Source organism: Phacochoerus africanus, chromosome 3, assembly GCF_016906955.1.
Source record: "Phacochoerus africanus isolate WHEZ1 chromosome 3, ROS_Pafr_v1, whole genome shotgun sequence".
Lineage (NCBI taxonomy): Eukaryota > Metazoa > Chordata > Mammalia > Artiodactyla > Suidae > Phacochoerus > Phacochoerus africanus.
In genome coordinates this window covers 26703813-26726477 of record NC_062546.1, presented here as the reverse complement: position 1 = coordinate 26726477, position 22665 = coordinate 26703813, and the positions used below count along the sequence as shown (strand labels likewise).

At 49.2% G+C, this 22665-nt stretch overlaps 1 protein-coding gene across 1 annotated transcript; it reads right to left on the bottom strand.

Annotated features, from left to right (window-relative positions):
* Positions 1 to 862: 862 nt before the first annotated feature.
* SUN5 (Sad1 and UNC84 domain containing 5) lies at positions 863 to 20359 on the bottom strand. The gene is made up of 13 exons (XM_047770331.1): positions 20182 to 20359; positions 18278 to 18336; positions 17985 to 18059; positions 16935 to 17001; positions 15733 to 15794; positions 12403 to 12452; positions 11129 to 11163; positions 10439 to 10547; positions 4905 to 4983; positions 3401 to 3516; positions 2660 to 2827; positions 2079 to 2165; positions 863 to 1032 (listed from the first exon to the last, which is right to left on the bottom strand). Exons 1-13 carry the CDS (start codon positions 20265 to 20267, stop codon positions 874 to 876), a joined length of 1152 nt encoding a protein of 383 aa, XP_047626287.1. The 5' UTR covers positions 20268 to 20359; the 3' UTR covers positions 863 to 873.
* Positions 20360 to 22665: the final 2306 nt, after the last annotated feature.

Below are 22665 nucleotides of genomic sequence, written 5' to 3'. Positions count from 1 at the left end.
TCTAAATGGAATAGTTTGCGTCTACTAACCCCGAACTCCCAGTCCATCCCCCTCCCTCCCCGCCCACCCCTTGGCAACCACAAGTCTGTTCTCCACGTGTCTGAGTCTGCTTCTTCAGTTTTGTAGAAAGGTTCGTTTGTGCCATATTTTAGATTCCACATATAAGTGATATCATAGGGCATTTCCTTTGCCTGTTTTTGAATTGGGTTTGTTTTTTGTTGTTGAGTTTTAGGAGTTCGTTAAATATTCTGAATATTAATCTCTTATCAAATCAGATACAAAATATTTGCAAATATTTTCTCCCATTCTGTGGGTTGCCTCTTTACTTTGTTGATATTGTCTTTTGATGCACACAGTGGAAAGAAATGTTTACATCTGGAAAAACAAGAGGTCCAGAGGGTGTACGTGTCCTGTCTAATGGTACAGAGTAAATCGTGTGTGATGTTGAAACACTCTGTGATGGTCGGTGTGGGATTTCTCATCTCCCACCTCATCTGCTACAACCGCCGTAATCCTGTCCCCACTGTACAGATGGGGAGACTGAGAGGGCTGGGTCTTGCCCGAGGTCACGGGGGTCAGGGCAGAGCTTGACCTGAACCAGGAAAACGACTCATGTACGGGTGTCAGATGGCCTGGGGCTGAATCCTGGTGCTGCTGATAGCTGGCTGTGACTTCCGGCAAATCACTGTTTTACTTGGAGACTTCCCTGTCCCCCATCTGTGAAATGGGGTCTCACGGGGCTGCTGTGAGGGTGCCTGGGTGCCAGCCCATGATCGATCACTGCTAACTGAGCTCCAGACGTCAAACCCTAGCCTGCCCCCACTTTGGGGCCAAAAGACATTTGAACTTGTGCTCGGGTGCAAAGAATACACTTTAATCTCTCTTGGGGTGGGTGGGGGTCTGATGAGGCTGCTCTCTGGGTGGGGTCACGGAGCCGTGCACGCGCACTCGGTACAGGCAGGTGAAGCGTGGGTTCCCCCAGTTGCTCGATATCTTCACCTTGACCGCGCCAAAAGTCCTGGGAGGCTGGTTCTGGAAGAGGCAGAGACACAGGGCCACCTCTCCCATTGGCCCCTACCCAGCCTGTCCAGAGGAGCATTTGGGAGTGGAAGGGAACCCCATTTCCTCAGGTGGGGAAACTGAGGCTCAGAGAGGGGAATGGACTATCCCAAAGCCACACAGCAAGTTGACCCTGGGGCTGGAATGGAAGGGGCTGAAGCCGGAAGGACACATGGACTGTGACTGGGAGTGTGTTCAAGACTCCAGGTCCAGCACATACGTGCTCCAGAACCCTGGGTAAACCCCTGCCCTCTCTGGGCTTCAGTTCCTGCTAAGATGGGAGGAGTAGTATCTGCTTCCCAGGGTTGTCGTGAGCAGGAAATGAGATCTTGGGGCTAGAGGACTTACCAGCACCTGGCGCATGGTAGATGCCAGTAGCGCGGCCCCCTCTCCTTTTTGATCTCTCCCCGCCCCCCGCCCCCTGAGAGGGGATGGAGCCCAGTGCAAAAGGGGTCTTTGGCCTGTGAGGTCTCACTGGGGGTCTCCACCTCCCACGACATCAGGAGAGACTGAGGCCCGGAGAGGAAGAGAATGGCCCAAGATTATGCCAAATTTGTGGTTGGGTCAGGATCTGGACCCGTGTCAGCTTGAATCCCATGCCTAGACATCCCACCAATCTCAGGGCCATTCCAGCCTTCACCCTCTGGTCCTGCTTCTGTCCCCAGCTCCCACCCCTCTAGGCCTCAGTTTCCCCACTGTGGTTGGACCAGGTGCTGGTGATGTGGTCACATGGCCTTCCAGGATGGAGACACTAAATTTGAAGCCAGTGACCCTGGCCGGATGGGCCCCGCCTGCTCAGCACCTGGAGGAACCACAGCAGGAAGGCTCCTGGGGGTCAGGGAAATGGAGGCCCGATGGGTCCATTGCTCTGGGCCTCAGTTTCCTCATCTGTCAAGTGGATTGGTAACAACTGGGCACCCCCTGGGGCTGCTGAGGGGTGAAGCGGGGTCCCCTGGGTAAAGCCTTGCACACAGTGTGCATTCAGTAGGTGCTCAATGTGGGCAACTTTTCTCAGGTACCTGGAGCTGGAACATCTGAATGATGTTTTCTGGCTGAAACTGAAATGCCCCCAGGAATACCTCCTCCCTGGGGGAGCCTTCCATTCCCTGGAGAATCGGAACCAAGAAGAAAGCATCAGGTACAGGCAGGACCTCCAGAAGGTGTCACTCCTCACCCCTGGAGATTTGCACACCTCCCAGGATGGGGAGCTCCTTACCACTTTGGCACCATTCCCTTGCAACACAGAGTAAAGGATAGGAAGGGCACTGGCCTGGGAGTCAGAAGGTTAAGGGTCCACTTCTAACTGCTTTTGACTTGTAGGATTTGGTGCTTCCCCACCCTTTCTTTGGACCTGAGTTTCCTTATTAGTAAAATGGGGGCTCAGTGGTCTCAAGACTAAACTGGCTCTGCAAAGCCTGGGGTGAAATAGAGTCCTCTCTGCCCCCTATCCTTGAAGCTGCGATCTGACCCCGACCCTGGCCCTTCCCAGTCTCAGCAGAGCCTCAGCCAGGCCCTCTAGGCTGCGTGATTTGTTCAGTTTATCCCAGTGCCTGGAATCTGCCCCTCAGTTAAGCCTCGCCCCTGGGCGGGGCGTGCTCACGTAGATGACGAAGTCCTTGGGGGCTGTGTCCAGGCTGCCCGACAGTGAGATGGTCTTGGGGATGTGCTGCAGTGTCAGGTTGGACAGGTAGACCTTCTGGGCCAGTCGGATGGTCACCTGGCCTCGGTCACCGGCGAAGGCCCAGCAATTACCAGGTGTCACGTTGGGCTGGAAGGGGCCGGTGCCATGAGGCTATGCTGGGTGGGTGGGTGGGTGAGCACGCGTTCCCCATCTCACCCTGGCTCCCCTAGACCTCCTCAGCCCTCCTGGCTGGGCCAGATCCTTCCCATCTACAAAGCTTGGCTCCAGCACCACCAACTCCAGGAAGCTTCCCGGATTGCAGGCAGCAAGGAGGAGCCTTCCCCTCAGCCCAGCACCCTGAGGGCAGGGGCCCTCTTGGGATCCTGAAGCTTTCCTGATCCTCAAGACTTGAGGGCTGGGTGGGGGCCCCCTTCCAGTGCCAAAGTGGGCTGTCGCTGCCCTGGGCCTGTCCCCTCCTCCCCTGTCCCTCAGTGTCCCTGCGGTCTGTACTCGCCTCTTGCCCTCACCCTGACTTCTCTCCAGCCCCCACCCATCAACTATCCCCTTTCTCTGCCTTTGCTCCCTGCTGTCCTCTTCCTACCCTACCCCTGCCCCAGCCCCCTGTTCCTCACTCTCACCCCAACCTCTGCTTTCGGCTGCTGCCCCCAGACCCCTGACCACACCCCTGCCCCTCTCCCCTTGTCCTGCCATTCCTCCTGCCTCGAGGATCACGTCTGGGGGCTGGGCATAGTTCCACAGGCGGATCCAGTTCCAGTAGGAGCGAGCCTTGTCGTGGTTGTAAGTGGCTGACGTTTGCTCAAAGTCAATGGTGGCCCCTGGATGGGAGATGATGGGGGGGGGGGGGTGTCTCGGCTGAGCAGCCCTGGCTTCTGCCTGCGAGAGGGGAGTGTCTGTGCCAGGGCAGCACTTTGGAAGAGTCACTGGTCCTCCCTGGACCTCAGTGTTCTCCTCTGAGAAATGGGAGTAATAAGAGTAACGGTAAAGTGGAGTTTCTGTCATGGCTCAGTGGGTTAAGAACCTAGCACAGTGTCCATGAGGATGGGGATTTGATCCCTGGCCTCACTCAGTGGGTCAGGGATCTGGTGTTGCTGTGAACTGTGGTGTAGGTCACACATGTGGCTCGGATTCTGAGTTGCTGTGGCTGTGGTGTAGGCCAGCTGCTGCAGCTCCAGTTTAACCCCTAGCCTGGGAACTTCCATATGGCTGCAGGTACGGCCCGAAAAAAGCAAAAAATCAATCAATCAATCAATGAATCAATAAAGATAAAAGAAAAGAGTAACGGTAAAGTGGTAAGATAGCGCCCCTTCTTGGGTTGTCATGATGGTGAAAGCAGTGAACGCAGCACACTCGTTTTCCAGCAGCGCCTGGTGCAAAGTAAGCGCTTGCTCACTTACGCCAGCCTGGCACGATATCCTAGCTATGATTACAATGGCCATTATATTTTTTCTTTTTAGGGCCACACCTGCCTGTGGAAGTTCCCAGGCTAGGGGTCGAATTGGAGCTGCAGCTGCCGGCCTTCGCCGCAGCCACGCCCAATCGGAGCCGCACCTGTGGCTTATGCCGCAGCTTGTGGCGACAGCCAGGGCCATGATTATACCCATTGCACAGAGGAAGAAACGGCCCTGAGAGGCTGGACTGAAGCCCTCTGACCCCACACGTCCTCGGGCTTGGGGGTGCCTGGCTCAGCTGGGGGGGGCAGTCCGCCCCCCTTATCACCTCCCCCACGGCCCCTCCCGGGGATACCTTTCACAGCCCTTCCCTTGGTCTGGAATGCTTTTCCCTGCTCACCCGGTCTCCACCCAATGTCCTCCCACTACCCCTCTGCCCATATCCCCTCTATCGCAGCCATGGCTTTATTTTCCCAAGGTACAGATTCCCAGTTGTAATTGGGCCCATGTTGATTTTCTTATGTGGTCAGTCCCCCCCCAACCCCACCCCAGCCCCTGGCCACCAACACTCAGTAGGTCTGGAGGACCATGGAGGGGGTAGAGGGGTGAGGGAGGGCCTCCCCTCCCCACCTCAGCCACCATGAGAGAAAACAGCAAACTGTAGCAAGAAAACCAGCTGGGCTGCAGCGGTTAGCTCTGAGGATGAACTTCCCAGCAGCAGAGGCGCCCCAGACCTGAAATCCACCCTCTGAAGAGTTTCTGAGGAAACCTGAGGTGGGTCCATGGGTGGGGAGTGGGTAGGGGGAGTCACTCACCTATCGACTTCAGGGCAAAGTCCGGCTTTTCAATATAATCTCCTTGGATCATCTTCATTATTTTCTGGGCCATCTTTTGCTGAGAAGGCAGAAAACACAGCTGTGCACTGGGGTGTGCTTAGAGATGGCAGTGCACGTGCTTGTTCACACCAGGTGACATGTGGCAGCGGGGCACCCTCTTGTCCCTTCCTGCTTGCCCTGCCTGTGGAAGCCGTGGCTGGTCCACAGGCGGAGCCTCCTGGTGTCTACGCTGTGAGGAGGCCCAGAGCCGCTCCCACTGCACCCGGGGGCATTACTTGGTGTTTTCACACCCACTGTGATGGGGGGGGGTCACACACGCGGGACCAGGAGTCTCAGTGAAGTTAAGGGCAGGGGGCCTGGAGTTAGACAGACCTTTCCTGCCATGGGCCCGTGGACTAGTTATTGCCCCTAGGTCTTGATTTTCTGTCTCTAAGACGGGATAATAGTCACTCCATCTCCCACTGTTGTGAGGATAAGAACTAAGACTCAAAGCCACTGCTACCTGCCAGGACTGTCTTTGGCTTCACATCTGTTCACACTTACTCCCTCCAGCAACCCTAGAAGGTATGTACTATTACCATCCGCTTTTATTTTTATTTTTGGCCATGCCCATGGGTTCCGAGATCAGGGATTGAGCCTAAGCCGCAGCAGTGATAATGCCAGATCCTTAAACAACTGAGCCATCAGGAAACTCCTTATCATTCCCATTTTATTTTATTTTAATTAATGAATTCCTTGGCCATGCCTGTGGCATGTGGCAGTTCTCAGGCCAGAGACTGAACCCATGCCACAGCAGTGACCCAAGCCCCTGAGTGACAACGCCAGATCCTTAACCTGCTGTGCCCTAAGAGAACTCTCATCACGCCTATTTTAAAGAAGAGAATACTGGAGTTCCGGTCGTGGCGCAGTGGTTAATGAATCCGACTAGGAACCATGAGGTTGCGGGTTCAATCCCTGGCCTTGCTCAGTGGGTTGGGGATCCAGCGTTGCCATGTGCTGTGGTGTAGGTCACAGACATGGCTCGGATCTGGTGTGGCTGTGGCTCTGGCGTAGGCCGGCGGCTATGGCTCCAATTCAACCCCTAGCCTGGGAACCTCCATTTGCCACTAGAAGCGGCCCTAGAAAAGGCAAAAAGACAAAATAAATAAATAAATAAATAAGAGAATACTGAGTCACAAAATGGTAATTTGTCCAAGATCACACAGCTGGTAAGAGACCCAGGAACGCTGGTTCCAGAGTTCAGGCTCTTAACCACTACATGCCATTGCCAGAAAAAGACTGCAAAGCATTTAGTACAGTGGGTGCTCCATAATTTCTGGCTATTATTTTATTAGACTCTTCACAGCTAGTGTTTACGTGGCAGATTATGTTTGCCAGGAATGGCTGCAAAAAGGTCTCCCATCCCGCACTCGTCTTGCAGTGTGGCTTTGACACTCTTCTCCCTGAGACGTGGGAGTTCAGTTCCCTCTCCGTCGGGCGGAGCTGTGACGTGGCAGCAGTGATGTTGTACAGGCATCACTCCTGCCATGTGACTCTGGGCTCAGTCCTAAAAGGTGAGCTGTGCCTGCTTCTCTGGGGACGCTCACTCTTGGAAGCCAGTTGCCGTGTTGTGAGGAAGCCTGTGTCATAGGAAAGGGCCACCTTTGGGTGTTCTTGTCAACAGCTCTGAGTTCCCAGCTGACAGCCAGCATCAACCTCTAGACAAGCGAGTAAAGATTCCTCCAAATGATTCTTTCTTTTTTCCTTTTTCTTTTTAAGGCCAGACTTGCGGCATATGGAGGTTCCCAGGCTAGGGTTGAATCGGAGCTCCAGCTGCTGGCCTACGCCAGAGCCACAGCAAGGCAGGATCCCAGATGATTCTAGACCCAGCTCTTGGGTCACTCTTGGCCTTCAAGTCTTCCCAGCTGAGCCCCAGACATTGTAAGCAGAGACAAACCATCCTTGTTGTGTCCTGTCTGAATTCCTGACTCGTAGAATCTCTAACATAATGAAATGATTGCGTTATACCACTATGTTTAGGATAGCTTGTTATGCACCAGTGGTAACTAGGATAATGGCTGGAATGTTACAGGGCGGTGATTATTACTCTGTTTTGTTTGTGTGGAAACTGAAGCTCAGAGAGGACCTGCCTCAGCTCCAAAAGGTAAGAAAAGATACAGCATCCACAAAATAAGAATAGAATTATATGAAAAGCAGCAACCACCCAGAGAACAAAAAGACAATTCTTAGGTATTAAGAATATGTTAGTAGGAGTTCCTGTTGTGGCGCAGTGGTTAACAAATCCAACTAGGAACCATGAGGTTGTAGGTTCGATCCCTGGCCTTGCTCAGTGGGTTAAGGATCCGGCATTGCCGTGAGCTGGGTGTAGGTTGCAGACGCAGTTTGGATCCCGCGTTGCTGTGGCTCTGGCATAGGCCAGTGGCTATAGCTCCGATTCAACCCCTAGCCTGGGAACCTCCATGTGCTGCAGGAGCAGCCCAAGAAAAGACAAAAAGACAAAAGGACCAAAAAAAAAAAAAAGAAAAGAAAAGAAAATTTCTTAGGACCAAAGAACACATGTTTTCAGATTGATAGCATCCCAAGGGTGGCCAGGCCCTAAGCACTTTATTATGACACTTCGGATGTAAGGTAAGATGTAGAGCTTCTAGGTAAGATGTAGTAAGTTACAGAGAACCAGTGTTCCCATTGAAAACAACTAGAAAAAGCCAGATAGTTTACTAAATCATATTTTAGAAGCATCATTGAGCTATGAAAGAAATATGACCAGAGGGACTAAAATTCTAGAGAGGGGACTACCATTCTGAAATGCGCTAACATTAAAAAACATCAATTCCTGTGGCATTTGATGATTCTGAGAATGGGCTGAAGATCGAGGTTTAGGTGGGACTAGGGGCTGCCACTGATGAAAAAGAAAGCAGCAATTTTTTTTAACAGTCACATAGAACTGGTGGGACAAAATTAGAGACGAGAAGCCCCAGCCAGGGCCAGTTTCCCCCATTAGGTGCTCACTGAAACCCAAGACAATGTCGGAAGCTAAAGGGCTGCTTTGAAAGGTTCTGAAAGGCAGACTAAAATGTCCTGATGTCACAATCTTAGTCAACTAAGTCCCTTTGAGAAAGGGAACCCCAAAACAAAACAAGCAAGAGAGTGACTGACTCTCACTGAGTGTCAGAATCACCTGGAGGACTTCTTGAAACACAGAGAGTTGGTTCCCATCCTCAAAGTACAGGATTCAGTAGGTCTGGGTGGGGCCCATTAGTTGGAATTTCTAACATTTTTCCAGGTAATGCTGATGCTGATGGAATGGGGACACACTTTGAGAACTGCTGCCCTAGAAGAAATGTTGAATCAATACTGAGTAGCTATAGCTGTGCTTTACCTGCAGGCAGTAAACCAATTATGGGTACAATTAGAGGCTGAGAATCCAAGCTTGCCCCTGGCAGAGAAGGCTGCCAATGGAGTCAGAGATTTTGTATTCAAAATTGGGGAGTTCCTGTCGAGGCTCAGCAGTTAACGAACCCCACTAGGATCCGTGAGGATGTGTGTTCGATCCCTGGCCTCGCTTAGTGGATTAAGGATCAGGTGTTGCCGTGAGGTGTGGTGTAGGCCACAGATGCAGCTCGAATGTTGCATTGCTGTGGTGTAGGCCAGCAGCTATAGCTCTGATTGGATCCCTAGCCTGGGAACTTCCATATGCCGTTTTTTTTAGGCGCGGCCCTAAAAAAAAAAAGGAAACTCAAGGCCTCAAGTATATGGTCCGTCTTTTCCATTAAGACATTTTCCAATTGTTTTCTTTTTTATTTTTAGGGCCACACCTGTGGCATATGGAAGTTCCCAGGCTAGGGGTTGAATCAGAGCTACCGCTGCCAGCCTACACCACAGCCATAGCAACGTGGGATCTGAGCCATGTCTGTGACCTATACCACAGCCCATGGCAATGCCAGATCCCAACCCACTGAGCAAGGCCAGGGATTGAAACTGCATCCTCATGGGTACTAGCTGGATTCATTTCTATGCACCACAACGGAAACTCCTGACATTTCCCAATTTTTTGAAATTGCATAGGCAGGAGGCTAGAGGGTTGAGCTGAAAACCTCTGACTCAATTCTATAAAAACTGCAATTCTGTTCTGAACCAGCTCAATGCATATTTACCTAGAAGTGATCAGTATACTTTATCTTCCTTACAAAGAAAAGAAAGCACTCTCCCTGGTTGAAATTGTAATTATCTGGAGCATCTAGTTCTCTTGTAGACAATGCCCAGAAAACACTAAAAAATTACCAGATATGAAAAGGAAAGACCATAAGATTGATACTCCAGAGAAAAACAGACAAGAAGAGGAGACCATAGATGAAACAAATATCATATTTAGCAGACAAAGATTTAAAAATAATGGTGACCAATGTTTTAAATAAAGAAAAAGAGGGACAACATAGACACAATGTTGGAGGATTTCACCATAGAATTAAAGTCCATGAAAAAGAATCAGATGTATCTTCTAGAACTAAACAATACAATATATGAAATTAAGAACTTAAATGTAAAGCCTTAACAATACGTTGGACAGAATGCAATATGAGATTATTAGTGAACCTAAAGAAATATGAAGGGAAAATATTGAAACTTAAATGTGTAGAGAAAAAGAATGAAAAAACAAGCAAATCAAGTAATAGCAGTAGGAATTATGTAGAAGGCACACTAAAGGTCCAGCATAGACGTAATTGGAGTCCCAGGAGAGGATTTAGATAATGGGGTAAAAACAATATTTTAAGGAATAATAGCTAAGAATTTCCCCAAACTATTGACAAACATTCTACCCATGGATTCAATAAGCTCAGCAGTCCCCCAAGTAAGTTAAATACAATAAAACGGGGACAAAATTTTTTTTATAAATTCCCAGGGATAAAAACACCACATTCAAAGGATCAATAATAAAAGTGACATTAGACTTCTCTATAGCAACAGTATAAACTAGAGAATAATGGACTTCTTTCAAAATTCTCAGGGGAAACTATTTCCTATCTAGAATTCCATACCCAGCCAAACTATCAATCAAGCGTGAGGATAGAATAAAGACACTTTCAAACATGCAAGTTAAAAAAAATTAATATATAGGAGTTCCTGTTGTGGCACAGTGGAAATGAATCCAACTAGTAACCATGAGGTTGTGGGTTTGGTCCCTGTCCAAGCTCACTGGGTTAAGGATCTGGTGTTGCTGCGAGCTGTAGTGTAGGTCACAGATGTGGCTCAGATCCAGCATTGCTGTGGCTGTGGTGTAGGCTGACAGAGGTAGCTCCGATTCAACCTCTAGCCTGGGAACCTTCATATGCTGTGGGTGTGGCCCTAAAAAGCAACAAACAAACAAACTCCCAAACAAAACAAAACAAAAACCTCTTATTCAACTCTTTTCCAGGAAATCACTGGGGGATGTGGACCATCAAAACTTGAGATATGAGGGTCGGGGAATCAAACAAAGAGATAAGTTTTGGGGGTCAGAATGGCTAGCACCTTACCTCATCAGACATGGCTTCCATCTCCTGGAGCTTGGCAATGAGCTGGTTTATGTTACCTCGGAGGTCCTGGATTTCCCCAGTATGATGTCGTACCTTCTCTTGGTACATCCTTATGAGGAAGGAGTGAGAACAGGAACTGACTGATTTGTGATGCTGCTAATATCACCCTCAGCTTCTACCTTAGCCCATTAGTCCACAAAGATCTAGCTTCACATTTTTCCAGTCTCCTGGACCCATCCCTGGACCTACCCAGTAGGTTCTTATCTCTAAAACATGAAAACATTATTCATTCTCTTCCTCTTGCTTGGAATATCCTTAAACCCAGCTCATTCCTTCCAAATTTTTGCATAGTTTTTCTGCATTTAAGGATGCTGCCATCAGGTAGTAACTTGTTGGTTAAAATTTCTCCTCAACTACCATTTCCTGATCCCTAACCATGGGCCAGGAACTATTGAAGACATTTTACATCTTCTTTAATACCCATAATTAGCTAGAACAAGGTGGGTGTATTTATTCATCTCATAAATAAGGAGTCAAAAACCCAGAGAGGTGAAGTGACTTGTATAACTAGGTAGGAAATATGGGAGCTAGGATTTAAACTCAGGTTGGTCCCACATTCTTAGCTGATACATCCCAGCAATAGTTATGGGTTTTAGGTGATAATAGGACTATTTAGCAGAATGTTCTTACCTCAAGCTCTGCAGTGGACTATGTATGCTATCATCCTGGTGGGGTGGTGAGGAAAGCAAGGGGTCTCCTTCAGATGGCCTGATCTGGGCACAATAGCGCTTTATCCATCCATCCTCCCACAGCCATAATTCATTCTTTCATCTGCTTTGCTATTTATTCTTCCATCCACCTACCATCCATTCAAAATCCAGTTTACCCACATTTTTATTCATCTATCCACATCCACCCTCCATCTACCCACCCTTTCTTATCTATCTGCTCCTTCATTTATCCAGTCTTCCTCATCCATCTACCCTGATATCCACCTTACCTTACCCTTTGACCCTCTCATCAGTCCATGCATACATGCATCCAGCTACCCTTCCATCTTTTCACCATCTCCCTCAACTATCCATTCATCTATCCATCCCTCCATCAGTTTACCCACCCATACCCATCTGCCCTCCCATCCATCCACCCATCTATCCCCCTATCCATTTCCCCTCATCCCTACATCCATTATTTCCATCCCCCCTTCATTCATGCTCCCATCTGGCCATCTAGACATCCAACATTGATTGTGGCCACCCTGTGCCTGACATTGAGGTGGACCTAATTGCTGGAATTAATCAGACCTGGATCTGCCTTCAAGGGCTCCCGATACAACTGGGGAATTTATTATGATTCCAAGACATTGCATATATGATTACAGAAAATTGTGGGAGAAAAAAAGGGAACCGTGACTACCTCTGCTTGGATGCTTCTGGAGGAGGTGATATTTTAGCTGGAACTTGGCCCATGTGATGGAATTTATAAGGGGATAAGAGGAGAGGAAGGGACAGGCCCATTAGATCCCCTTTCTCTCTAGACCTTCTGAGACGTTTTGCTCAGGGAGTTCGAACTACTGATTTCCTCCTCCTTCTCCTCCAGGAGCCACAAAGCAAATGGTTTCATCTCATCTGAGCAGAGGAAGAAACTTCCTTGAGCAGAGGGAGCAATGTGTCCCCCGGCCTCACCATCCCACTTTAGGTGGAGGCCTTGATAAAGGAAAGATGGGTCACCTCTGGGAGTGAGTGACAGGAGAGGCATCCTGGGGGAGGCACTGTGCATCTGGTCCTTGCAAGACCTATTTTGGTGGGAGAGATGGGTTCCAGGTGGGTTGGCATGGCAAAGGCAGCGATTTGGAGCTGGAATGAGTCAGGAACTGAGTAGGGCCCAGATGTGTCAAGAATGAAAGGACCAGTCATTGAAGGTGACATTGACTGGATAGGGGCTTGAAGAGAGCACATACTCACCTGCCAGACTTCCAGTTTGGATGGTAAGTGCATAGAAAACACCCAGAAGCCTGGAGAATGAGAACGAGCCATTTAAAATGAAAGGTTCAGAGCTTAGGCTCTGGAGTTAAGGTATTTGGAGTCAAATCCCAGCCTTGCCACTTACTAGCACTGTGCAGAGTTGGGAGAAGATACTTACTCTCTCTCTTCCTCAGTTTCCTCCTCATAAAGTGGGAATAATTATAACATCCACTTCATGATCCAAGGACATCGTATGTGCAAAGTGCATCACATTAACCAAATAGTCTATGTCTGTGCTCCCTCTCCTGTCCCAATCCTACTGGGGATAATTGGCAAGAGATGAAAAGTGGGTGGGTGGTCTCCCCTGAATTTTATGATCTCCGTGCTACTGGAAATGTCATCATCCAAGCCATTATTAAAAGCCCTTAAAACCTATTTGATGTAAAAATACCCAACAACAACAATGAAATAGAATAGAACTTCCTCAATCTGATAAAAACCGTTTATGAAAAACCCACAGCTAAGATAATACATAATGGTGAAAGACTGGATGCTTTCTTCCTAAGATCAGGAAGAAGACAGGATGTCTGTTCTTGCCATTTCTATTTGAAATTATCCTGGAGATTCTAGTGAGTTCAAATTAATCAAGGAAAAGAAAAGGCAGATGACATGATCTTGCATATAGAAATCCTGAATTATCCAAGACTGGGTGTCTTGTCCAGTGTCAGAAGTAATGAATGAGTTCAGCAAGGTTGCAGGATACAAGTCCAGTTGTATCCTGCAATCACTTGTACAGTTGACCCTTGACAACAAGGGTTTGAACTTTGGGGGCCCCCTTATATGTGGATTTTTTTTTTGAGAAATATACAGTCAGCCCTCCATATTTGGGAGTTTCACATCCACAGATTCGACCAACTGCTGATCAAAATTTCTTTCTGTAGTTGGTTGAATCCCCAGAGGCAAAACTTGCAGGTAAGGAGGACTGATTGCATTCTTTGTGACACAGCTCGGATCCTGTGTTGCTTCACTGTGGCTGTAGCTGGCAGCTATAGCTCTGATTTGAGCCCTAGCCTGGGAACTTCCTTATGCCATGGGTGTGGGCCTAAAAAAAGCAAAAAGAAAAAAAAAATTACAATTTTGTGCTGCAAAGAACACCATCAAGAAAGACAATCGTCAGAGGGAGTTCTGTCGTGGCGCAGTGGAAACGAATCCGACTAGGGACCGTGAGGTTGCAGGTTCGATCCCTTGCCTTTCTCAGTGGGTTAGGGATCTGGCGTTGCTGTGAGCTGTGGTGTAGGTCACAGACGCGGCTCAAATCTTGCGTTGCTGTGGCTCTGGCGTAGGCCGGTGGCTACAGCTCCGATTAGACCCCTAGCCTGGGAATCTCCATATACTGCGGGTGTGGCCCCAGAAAAGACAAAAAAAAAAAAAAAAAAGAAAGAAAAAAAAGCAACAACAAAAAAACGCAATCCTCAGACCACGAAAAAATTTTTGCAGATCATATATCTGAGAAGGGACTATATAAGGGATTCTTTTAACTCAATTAAAAAACCCCCAATTAAAAAAAGTGCAAAGATCTGAATAGACCTTTCTCCAAAGGAGGTATACTAATGGCCAATAAGCACTGGAAAATGTGCTCAACATCATTAGAGAAATGTAATAAAAACCACAGTGAGATACCACCTCACACCCCCAGGATGGCTAAAATAAAAGATAGACAATAGTACTTGGAACCCGCATATACTGTTGGAAATGTAAAATGGTGCAGCCTTTGGTAAAAAATGTCTGGCAATTCCTCAGTTAAACATAGAGTTAACTTAATGACTCAGCAATTCTACACCAAGGTATATACGGAAGAGAATTGAAAACACGGGTCTACGTAAAAATTTTAGAACTTTCACAGTAGCACTATTAATAATAGCCAAAAAGCAGAAATAACCCTAATATCTACCAAATGATGGATGGATAAACAAAGTGCAGCTTATCTACACAATGGATTCTCAGCTATAAAAAGGAATAAAACGCTTATTATATGTGCTGCAACATGGATGAACTTTTTTTGGGCGGGGGGCATACCCACAGTATATGGAGGTTCCCAAGCTAAGGGTCGAATCAGAGCTGCAGCTGCCAGCCTAGACCACAGCCACAGCAATGCAGGACCCAAGCCGAGTCTGCAACCTACACCACAGCTCACGGCAATGCCAGATCCTTAATCCACCGATGGAGTCCAGGGATTGAACCTGCAACCTCATGGTTCCTAGTTGGATTCGTTTATGCTGTACCACGACGGGAACTCCTGCATGGACCTTGAAAACATTGTCAGTGAAAGAAGCCATAAAGACAAACTATTGTATGATCCTATTTATATGAAATGTCCGGAAGAGGCAAATCCACAGAGCCAGAAAATAGATGAGTGGTTGCCGAGGTCTGGGGGAGGGGCATGGGAAAGACTGCCAGCGATGGGGGACTTCCTTTCTGGGGCTGTGAAAATCCTGGAACCTGGTAGTGGTGATGGATACGCTACTTTGTGAACATACTAAAAATTGCTGAATTATACTTTTAAAAATGAAGTAAATAAATAAATAAATCTATGGTATATGAATTACATTTAATAAAGCTGTTATTTTAAAAAATCTTATCTTTTGGGTTATGTTGCCTAGGACTTTCTAATTTCCTAGGAAATTGTCCCCCTGCCACACACCCCTTCTCCCCCACACACGCCATGTTGTACTTAAGTGGAGGGAGGAGATTCCTTTGTTTGAAAAAGCAAAATTGTCGGAGTTCCCATTGTGGCGCAGTGGTTAATGAATCCAACTAGTAACCATGAGTTTGCAGGTTTGATCCCCGGCCTCACTCAGTGGTTGGGATCTGGTGTGGCTGTGGCTGTGGCTGAGGCCAGCAGCTGTAGCTCCGATTGGACCCCTAGCCTGGGAACGTCCACATGCCGTGGGTGCGGCCCTAGAAAAGGCAAAAAGACAAAAGAAAGAAAGAAAAAGCAAAATTGTGATGTGGGAGGAGGAGGAGGTGGTGGCTGGAAGGAAGCCACAGAAACAGGGAGAGAGAGGGAAATAATTAACATAATATGGTTGCGGAGAACTTCACAGTTTTCAAAGATTTTTTTAGCTTTCAGAAATTTTTCTTGGCCGTCACTTCATTTAATCCTCACAGCCACACTTACTATAGACAGATGAGGACACTGCCGCTTACAGAGAGGCAGTGTCTCACCCAGTGTCACACAGTCAGTGCCAGAACCCTCACTCTTCCTCCCCAGGATGGTCAAGAGGCCAGAGCCACCTCCACCAGGGATGGGACAGGGTCCTGGACACGCACCAAAAGCACAGAGGACCAGAACACCAGTCTTTTCCATGAGCTTGTGGAAGAGCAGCCTGCATCTGGAAGACAGAGAAGCAGTGGTTAAGGAGAAGCAGGGCTTTGCGTAGGCTGATCAGTCTCAGTCTGGCCCTTGCCCCTTTCCCACCCTGAGAGGCAGGTTCCCTTTGGGCCGTGATACTCTCTCCAAGATGCTGGCCGGGTTCCATGGCTCACAGCATCTCAGAGGAAAGAAAGCTCTTACCCCAGTATTTGGGGCCATCAGAGATCAACTCACAGTGGTCACCCATGTCCTTCCTTTCTCCATTGACATACTGTTTGTCCCCTCCTTTCTTCTCTCCCGGTAAATGTATCCTTCAGGGTTCAGTTCAAATGTCCTCTCTGCCTACAACCTCCAGAGTCAACACTCCCAGCCTCTTTGTAGTGTCTACCTTCCCCAATGAACTGGGCGCTCATGAGTGGGAGAGGCCAAGGCTGGGCCCAGAGTAGGCATTAGGAAACATTTAGAGCGTAAACTTTATTTTTTAGAAAATGTTATTTATTTATTAAAAAAGTTTTTTTTAGGGTTGCACCTGCGGCATATGGAAATTCCCAGGTTAGGGGTTGAATCAGAGCTGTAGCTGCTGGCCTACACCACCGCCAGGGACCACAGCAAGGTGGGATCCTTAACCTACTGAGTGAGGCCAGGGATCGAACCCACATCCTCATGGATACTAGTTGGATCCTTAACTCACTGAGCCACAATGGGAACTCCTAGAATGTAAACTTTCAATGAATGAACAAGGTGGAAATCTCTGCAGGAATTTAGAGGCATTTGCATGGGCAGGAAATAGAGAGAATGGGTCAGGCCTTCCAGGCAGAAAGAAGAACGTGTACAAAGGTATGGAAGTAGGAATAGGATTGGGGGTCCAGGGAGTGAGCATCCTAGGCTTGCTGGTCCAATGGGTCCACTGCAGAAAGCAGAATAAGGGGGGCTTGGAAAGGAAGGGAGGGGCAAGGTTTCAGAGGGCTACAGGCCGAGGAGCTTGAAACCATGGGGAGCCACAGTGGGTTGTGGGGTGAGGGGATCCGATAAAAACCAGGTTTGAGATAGCTTATCTGTTCTAGTGATAAGGGGGTTCCAAACCATTGATGGGGTTTCCATGGTCACCAGCTGCATGGTCCCAGTCCCTGTAACTCTCCCCTTACCTGTTCCTGCTTACCTGCAGTTGTTGAACAGAACTTGGTGGGCCTGAGTCCTTAGGAAGCAGACTAGGCAGGCAATCCAGGCTGTGGGAGAAACAGGAGAACTCTCAGGAGCTGCACCCTCATCTTTATTTTACAACAACTCACAGAGGGTGAGGCCCTATTGCTGGGAGACCCCCTCAATGTGCTAGTCAAGCCCAGGACGGTCCCTTGCTGGGTGGGGTGAGCACCAGTTTGGAGTGTGTACTGGGACTATAGTAAGCCCTGCTTGCAACTGGAAGTTAATAAATACTTAAGAATGACTTCAGGAGCATGAAAAGTCTGAGCTGTCCTTCCTAATGTCCATTCCCAGACACCAAGGGCTTCTCACTAGAAGAGTCCTTGTCAGTTTCATCCCTGGGTGCCTTGCATTGCCCCTAAAGGCTGGGCAAAAAGTAGGGGTTCAGGATGGGTGAGTAGGTGGAAAGATGTGTTTATAAATGGAAGAATGGGGAAGAGAACGGTCTGGAAGACAGATGAATGGAAGATGGATAAGAAGATAGGAAAATGAGAAGGGAATGGATGGGCCGATGACTGGATGGATGTGAGTATTAATAAAGGTAAATAAAGGTGTGGCTGAATTGATTGATGGGTGAATTGACGGATGACTCAGTGAATGGATGGATGGATGGACTAATGGATGTGTGGATATTACGACACGTGGCTATGTGGACAGATGGCTGGATAAATGACTGAGTGGGTGAGTAAGTGGAGGTGCGGGTGGATGGACATAGAAGACCTATCTCTAGGGTGGGGTCAGACCCATGGCCTTGAGGTGAGGATGAGTTGCATCCAACCACTTCCATGGCTTCACCAACAGTGTCTTGGCTCGGGGGCCAGGCTGCTGGCAGAGGAGACGAGGGCTGGCAGTTAGCTCTCCCTCCAAACAGCAAGTCTTCCTCCCACTCCCTCTCTCCAACCACCAAAGAGATGCTCGGTGGAATGACACCTGAGGGGAAGACCTCCAGAGTTCAACCTGCAGCCTGGCCCATGTTGATGGCCAAGGTGGCCCTTCAGTGTATACGTACACATGCATCCCAGCATGCACTGGGTCAGGCCTGGGGCTGGGACACTGATGCGGATAGGCAACAGGACGGCGTCACCTGCAGAGAGAACAGGGCTGTCGGGTCACTGCCGGTCTCCGGGACATGGTGCCTGTAGTCACCGGGGATTTACCCAGGGCTTGGTGGAGGCATCGCTGCCCCCCTGCCCTGCCCTGCCCCCTGCTGGGGGACCCTGGGTTGCTCACTTGACATCTCTGAGCCTCAGCCCCTGGCTGCCCACAAAGACCCCAGGGCACCCCCCTCCCTTCCCTTCTCACTTGTGTTTGACAAAGGCTCCTCTGCCATCCTGCAGATGTTCCGGCCTCGCTGAATGATCCTGGCAATGACAAGATTCACGAATGCATTTAACGATTTTTAAGGAGCTTGGTGTCCCCACATTCCAGATGGAGAAAGTGAATTGCAGAGAAGCTGGCTTAAGACCACAAGCCTGTGAATCAGGGACAGACCTGGGTCTGGCTTTCCCCCCTGCAGGTCTCTTTAGAGGAAAGGACTCAGTTTGCTGTGGCCATCACAGGCGGTTGTCATCCAAAAGCCACTCTGTCCTCTTACTGGCAGGAGGCTGGTCTTGGTCCCTTGTCCACTTCTCCCCCATGTGATCTTTTTTTTTTTCTTTCTTCTTTTTTGGCCATTCCGTGGCATATGGAGTTCCCGGGCCAGGGATCAGATCCGAGCTGCAGTTACTACCAAAGTCACAGCTGCAGCAATGCCAGATCCTTAACCCACTGTGCCAGCCTGGGGATCGAACCTACATCCCAGCACTCCCAAGACACTGCCAATCCCATTGTATCGCAGTAGGAACTCCTCCCCCATGTGATCCAGACAATCAGTCTCAGCCTGTGGCAGGACACTCAGTCCCTGTGATGTTGGCTCAAGGATGGGGAATTCTGCCTGCACGACGTGTGGGGATGGGTACGGGGGTCTGGGACTTGGGGGAAAAGTTTTCTCATTGCTAAACTCAGACCACAGGTTGCAATAGCCACTTTCCTTCCATCTTACACAGCCGTGCATCTGTGTGACCCACAGACAGTGGTGGCTGTCTTGGGATTGTGAGACGAGGCCAAAAGGGGGAGAGAAGGGACGGCAGGAACCTGGGTCTTGGCTGGCACTGCAGAACTGCAGAATTAATGTTCTCTGGAGCTACCCATAGCTATGGACCTTTTGGTATGTGAGATAAATTTTTACTTCTTTTTTATTTTTTGGCTGCACGCACAGCATGCAGAAGTTCTGGGACCAGGGCTCAAATGCAGAAACATAGCAGTGACCTGAACCACAGCAGGGACAACACTAGAACCTTAACTTTCTGAGCCACTTAATTTCTTTTAAAAAGTTTTGTTATTGTAGTGTAGTTGTACAATATTTTATAAGTTATAGGTGTATAATACAGTGATTTACAATTTTTAAAACTTATACTCCATTTATAGTTATTATAAAATATTAGCTGTATTCCCCGTTGTACATTTTTCCTTATTTCTTTTCTTTCTTTTTTTTTTTGTCTTTTTAGGGCCGCAGCCACAGCATAGGGAGGTTCCCAGGCTAAGGGTCGAAATGGAGCTAAAGCTGCTGGCTTACGCCACAGCCACAGACACAGCAACACCAGATCCGAGCAGCGTCTTCGACCTACACCACTGCTCATGGCAACGCTGGATCCTTAACCTACTGAGCTAGGCCAGGGATCGAACCCTCGTCCTCACGGATACCAGTCAGATTAGTTTTCACTGTGCCACAACAGCAGCTCCTTTCAGTGGATTGTTTCGTATAGATCCCTCTTGGGATAGACACCTGTTTGGGGAGCCCGGAAGGAGGCATCTTTTTGAGTTGGAACTTCCATCACCTGCAGAGATGCGTGTTTCCTCACCTACCGCCTGTCTCCCTCACGTCAGCTCCATGGGGGCGGAGAGCACTTGCATCTGTTGCAACACCATGCTCGCAGCGCTCTGCCCAGTGCCTGGCATACAGCAGGCGCTCAGTGAAACGTGCTGAAAGGCTGACCTCTTCCCCACTTCCTGGCTGGGAGGGAGACTTTAGGAAAGCCATTAGCAAATCTCCCTGACCTCAGGCACTGCATCTGTAGCTGCAGCTGGCAATGCCCGCTGGCTCCCAAGAAAGGGAGCATTTTGTAAACTGCCAAGGGCTGGGCAGAAGGAGGTCCTGCTCTCCTCACCTCCTGGGCCTGATCTCCCTGGGGCCGTGGGCCACATCTCTTGGTGGGTCGCATGAGTCCCCGGGGCTCCTTGGGGACCGTGGCATCGGTTTCCTTCTCTAGGACGGGGAATTGGTGGCGGGGCTCTCTGGGGGTCGGTGAGGAGGAAGTGGCTGCGGCTGCCACCACCTCCTGGCGTTCTCTGAAAGGTGCCATGTGGAATCTTCCCTGAGTCAAAAGGTGCTGTTGGCACTGTGACCTCACAGAGCAGGTGGGGGTGCTCTGTCCAGTCTTGGCCCTGGAATTTCTCTGTGGAGGAACCATTCTGACCAACTTTTCACTCTTAAGATGGGGACACCGAGGCCTCGAGAAAGCAAGGGCCATGTCAGAGTCTTGGGGTCTGGACAGGGCCGAGACCCGGGGCTCCAGTATCCAGGCCAGGCTTTTTCTTGCTCCCAGACGGCTTTCTGTCCCAGGCTTCCTGGACTTGCCACCTTTTTAGGTTGTCCAAGAATGCATTCTGTAAAGCTGAGCTTCTCGCTGGTGGATGTCTTACACCACACAAAACAATATGTGCGTGTTGTTGGCTTTCTCCTGGTGACAAATAACAGCCCGCAGAGTGGGAAAGGCTGCTATGGTTTTTCTGTCAGTCCTGCCTGTGGAGAAGCCTATTCGGACTGTGAAGCTGACATGAGTTCGCTTTTGCCCCCTGGTGGCAGTAGCTCAAATTGCAGGCTAAGTACACATGGTAAACAGGGTAACTGAACTCCCAAGAGGCTCATGTACTAAAAGCTGAACATATAAATATGTTAGGTTCCATAACAAAGGGGAGCTAAAGCTTGCAGGTGAGGTTAAGGTTGCTAGGCAGCTAACCTGGGAATGAGAGACTATCCTAGATTATCCAGGTGGGCCCAGTGTAATTTAAGAGGGAAGAGGAAAGAAGAGAAGCATAAAGAGCCTAACCTGCTGGTTTTGAAGATGGAGGAAGGGGCCTTGAGCCCAGGAATGAAGGCCAGGAAGTGGATTCTCTTCTAGAGCTTCTAGAAAGGGACAAAGTCCTGCCAATATCTTGATTTGAGCCCAGGGAGACCTGTTTTGGACTTCTGACACCCCCAAACTGTGAGATAATAAGTTTGTATTTTAAATCACTAAGTCTGGGGTACTTTGTTAGAGCAGCAGGAGGAAACTAACACAATGCCCTGAAGAATATTTGGTGACTAAGAAGGTCTGAAATGCTGCAACGGTTCATTCATTCATTCATTCATTCACTGAACAAGTGCTGATTAAGCATGTGTTATTTCTTAAGCACAGGGGTGAGCAGACCCAGCTCCCACCCCTGGCCTGGAGGGCAAAGTGGCTGCAGAAGAGCCTGCCTGTAGTGGGTATTCACAGAGCAGTGCTTGTCATTGCTGTAGGGAGGAGGGTCTGGAGAGAATCTTCCTCCTTTGTGTCTCCTGGCTGTCACCCAATGTCCCCTGCTGCTTGAAATGTCGGGAAGAGGAAGTGTTCATGCTGAGAGCAAACACTGAGAATGGCTTTGGTCAATATTTGTGCTGTGCTCTCTACTGAGTCTGCTATTGGCCTCGGCTACAGGCTATGGGCAACGGGGAAGACCAGAAGGGCTGGTCCTGTGCATCTGTGGACAAACTGAGGCCAGGAGAAGCGTGTCAGGGAGCATGCACGTGGCTCTGCTCATTCTTTTTAGCCTATAAAATGGGGCAGGGCACTGGCTGGGAGGGAGGCTGGTTCAGGAGAGCTGTGGCGTCTCAGGGCAGGGCCCGATGGTTTCTGTAGTTCCTGTTAGCTTTGCGGGCTCTCGGGGGACCCAGCACAGGTGCGCCTGGTATATGGGCTGGTGTGGAATCAGTGGGAGCCATGGAGGGCTCTGGAGTGAGGGAAGGCCTCAAGGCCTCCTGTGCCTGTATCCCAGGAGAGCCAGGCAGAGGAACAGAGGGGGCTTCCCTGTAGTTCTGCCATCACCTCCTGTGTACACATGTATGTACACATACAGACACAAATGCACACCCCCAGTGCCAGGGAACAGTCCACTATACACACACACAAACACAGACCCATGGACACACTCAGTATATTAAGTCCACCTGCACACACACACACACAGACACACACACACATTTTTGCTCTTTTTAGTGCCACACCCACCCCAGGCTAGGGATCAAATTGGAGCTACGGCACCTGGCCACAGCCACAGCCACAGCAACCCAGGGTCCGAGCCATGTCTGTGACCTACACCGTAGCTCACGGCAACGCTGGATCCTTAACCCACTGAGCAAGGCCAGGGATCCAACCTGCATCCTCATGGATGCTAGTTGGGTTCTTTACTGCTGAGCCATGACAGGAACTCCATTTATACGCATATTGTACATAAAACTCCCCATACCTGCATTCATGTAGGTTCATGTAAACAGGCGTGTGATGCCATAAACTAAGAGGGCAATGTGCCCTCTCCATGTCCACACCCACACACAAAAACACGCTTTCCTC